At 30.4% G+C, this 3,201-nt stretch overlaps 1 protein-coding gene across 1 annotated transcript in view; it reads left to right on the forward strand.

Annotated features, from left to right (window-relative positions):
* The first annotated feature begins 942 nt into the window (after positions 1 to 942).
* LOC108750776 (membrane metallo-endopeptidase-like 1) overlaps positions 943 to 3,201 on the forward strand; it is a 6,246-nt gene continuing 3,987 nt past the window's right edge. Inside the window, exons 1-5 of the mRNA XM_018490505.1 lie at positions 943 to 1,021; positions 1,948 to 2,099; positions 2,199 to 2,360; positions 2,446 to 2,529; positions 2,617 to 2,822. Of these exons, the coding sequence (XP_018346007.1) occupies positions 1,002 to 1,021; positions 1,948 to 2,099; positions 2,199 to 2,360; positions 2,446 to 2,529; positions 2,617 to 2,822 (624 nt within the window). The 5' untranslated portion in view covers positions 943 to 1,001. The remainder of the gene's footprint in view (positions 1,022 to 1,947; positions 2,100 to 2,198; positions 2,361 to 2,445; positions 2,530 to 2,616; positions 2,823 to 3,201) is intronic.

A 3,201-nucleotide genomic window follows, 5' to 3' on the forward strand; every position in this document is an offset into this window, starting at 1 on the left:
TAACACTTGCGATTTATTTTTAAATATTATATATATAAACAATATATAATATAAACTTTAGAAAAAAAGCATAATAAGATAAATTTTTATAAATACAAATGAGAAGCACGCGATTCAATGATTTAAAGAAGTGTATTTATTTTTAAACTTGTATTCCGATATTTTCAATTTTTTATAAGTTGAAAGTTTTATAAGTAAATTTAAAGTATAATCAATCGAATGTAGAAATAAAAATTGATAATAAACTTTGAAAAAAAGAAAAAAGAACATAATATAATGAAAGGGAAAAAATTTTCCTTCCATATTTCTGTTATGTGAGTGGAATGTGATGATTACATGACACATAATGAGATGGCAAACATTCCGAGAAAAATAATTATAGATCGTTCATTCATTGCATATCTCACGCGTATGCACTGATCCGAAAGAGATTCTGTTGATTACGATACAATTGACGCTTTCAATTAACATTATTCGAGATATGTTACATAATTACTGGGACGGAGTGATATAAAATATTTTCTTCAGAAAAATACAAAAATAGACAATTGTATCCTCCTTATAAAAATTCCTTTAAAATGAAGTAGAAAGTTAAATAATGATAATGTATCTGCGGTGATTACTAATCCTACACAATATTTATCGGTATTTTAATATTTATTGTTTCTGTTAATTATTGCAGTTTATACATTTTGAGAAATAATTTCAAGTCTGAAATAGAAATTGTCATATATGAAAAAAGAGAGAAAGATAAATTCTAATTTGACTCTACCAAAGAAAGAATTTCCAAGTTAATGCATAAATTACATTTAAATTTATAAATCAACAGGACGAGAAAGATGTGTCTTCGACCTTCGGCTCTATCAATTTGATATGCTTTTCCGCTTAAATAATAGTAACATATAAAAGAGTAACCCGCCGACAAACAATTTCACATTGTGATAGAAACGTTTACTGTGCAGCATCATTAAAATTTATATTAGCCGACAAATTATTCCAACATGAGGCGATTGATTCTTCTGTACGTAACTTAAACAATTGCAACTTTTTAAACATAGTATCATGTTTATTAATTTTACAAGGGCATTAGTTATATGTATAATTACATTGTCAATTTAATAATTTTAAATTAATCCAGAGATAACTCGAAATTAGATCTGTTCTCGTTGCTAACATTTTTTGCATTTAACATTGGAGATAAATTCAAGCAACGCGAACAGATCTATTGATTGCTTCGCTTTCTGCACGTCTCTTTTTCTATTTTCCTATTACATTAAAATATATTAAAATACATTATTGAAAAACATTAGAGACGTATTCTTTTTCGAAGAAAGTTTTGATATATACTGCAAATGCAATAAATTGGACAAACTATGTTTGTTTCACTCTAACTTATTAATTGCACCAGTTCAGAACTTTTTACGAAAATGAACAGACCTAGGCCGACATTCGTATAGTCCGTATATTTTAAAAACGTCTTAAATAATATCTTAAAATGCTTATGCCATTCTCCGATTGGTATCTACATAAAATTTTAAGACTGTACTTAAGACAGTTTTAAATATAAGAATTAATATATCGACTATAAATAGCGGTCCTAAATTATTTATATTTTCGATACTGTCAGTAGATGATAGCCAACGTGCACTTCAGTATTAGGCAAACAGGCATACTGAAAGTGGATCGATTAATTTCAAGCGGGCGGGCGCGAGATTTGAATTAAATTTTGATCGTGCAACCTCTTATCGAGATATGTACTCCTAATAACATTGGTTTTCGAACGTTGAAAGACGTTTCTACCCTCGTCTAATCTCTTATCCAATTACCTTTGAAGAAGAGGCAAAATCACGTGGACACATTTAATAATTCATACAATTCAAATTTAAGTATAACTATAGAAAATCTATAATTGCAGAATTAATTGTTGTAATTTCTGGATCTTTACAGCGCCTTTGTTGGTACATTTCTAACGAGAGATGTTACGTTATCGAAGATCCAAGAGTATCCTTCGAATTTGGCATGGTTGTTCGGCATAAGTGAAAATACAAATATGAAAGAAAAACGCGCTGTATGCGAATCTGAAGAGTGCAAGAAAATGGGTATCCGCATTTTATTAAGCTGCAGTTAGATCGTCTGTCCAAACATTTAAATTGTCACTCATTAACTCATCATCAACTCCTCTTTTCCATTTTTCTCAGCCGACTTTATATTAGGAGGCATGAACAGATCAGTAAATCCATGTGATGACTTTTATGAGTACGCGTGTGGGAAATGGCCAGAGAAAAATGCCATTCCAGAAGGATTATACCAGTGGGATATATGGATCAAGCTTCAACTCAAAACCTATCAGCAAGTATATGGTGATCAGCCGATTTATGCATTACTATTCGTAAAATTCAAGATTGGAGAATTATTTAGCTATGTTAATATTATTAAATTCCACAGAGATTGTGCAGTCTAAGATTACAAAGAACGATTTACCAGCGGTAAAACTTGCGAAAAAGTGGTACAAAGCTTGCATGGATACGGGTGAGTGTACCTGTAATAAATAAAGTGTCGAACCAAAAATATATAGATTTCGTGTTACATTCTACGACAATTCGCTAATGCTTACAGACGCGATAGAAAAAGAAGGGATCGACCCGCTGGTTTCTACCTTATCATATTTAGGTGGCTGGCCTATGACAATGGAGCCAGATAAATGGGATGAGCGGAAGTACAGTTGGGAAAAAGTGGATGATCAATATATGCGCTTGACAGCAAGAAATGCCTTTTATGATGTGCACATAAAGAAGGATTCAGAGGATCTAAAAAGAGTAGAGGTACTTATTGTAATATATTTTCTTTTAATTAGACTTATATAGAATATAATTAAGATAGAGTTCCACGACAATTGAAGAAGACGATAATTGATTGTCGATCGCCGCGAAAAGTAGTAATACGCGTTGTAATATGCGAGAGATTCAATATAAACCGCTACAAATTAATTACTTATTTTAAGTATTAAAATCACTATATATTGTTTAGTACTTTAGTACTCTAAATAAATAATTAATTTATATAGATAACACCTTTCAGTAGAAGTATAAATTAATTTTAGTATTAAATTTTTCTGTAAGGGGGTTACATCTAAATCTCTCGTTTTTCCATTTAAAAAAGGAATGTATCTGCAGTAGATGTTATTGATATTTCTATAATTTC

The sequence above is a fragment of the Trachymyrmex septentrionalis genome, unplaced genomic scaffold (genome assembly GCF_001594115.1).
Source record: "Trachymyrmex septentrionalis isolate Tsep2-gDNA-1 unplaced genomic scaffold, Tsep1.0 scaffold37, whole genome shotgun sequence".
NCBI classification, from domain to species: domain Eukaryota; kingdom Metazoa; phylum Arthropoda; class Insecta; order Hymenoptera; family Formicidae; genus Trachymyrmex; species Trachymyrmex septentrionalis.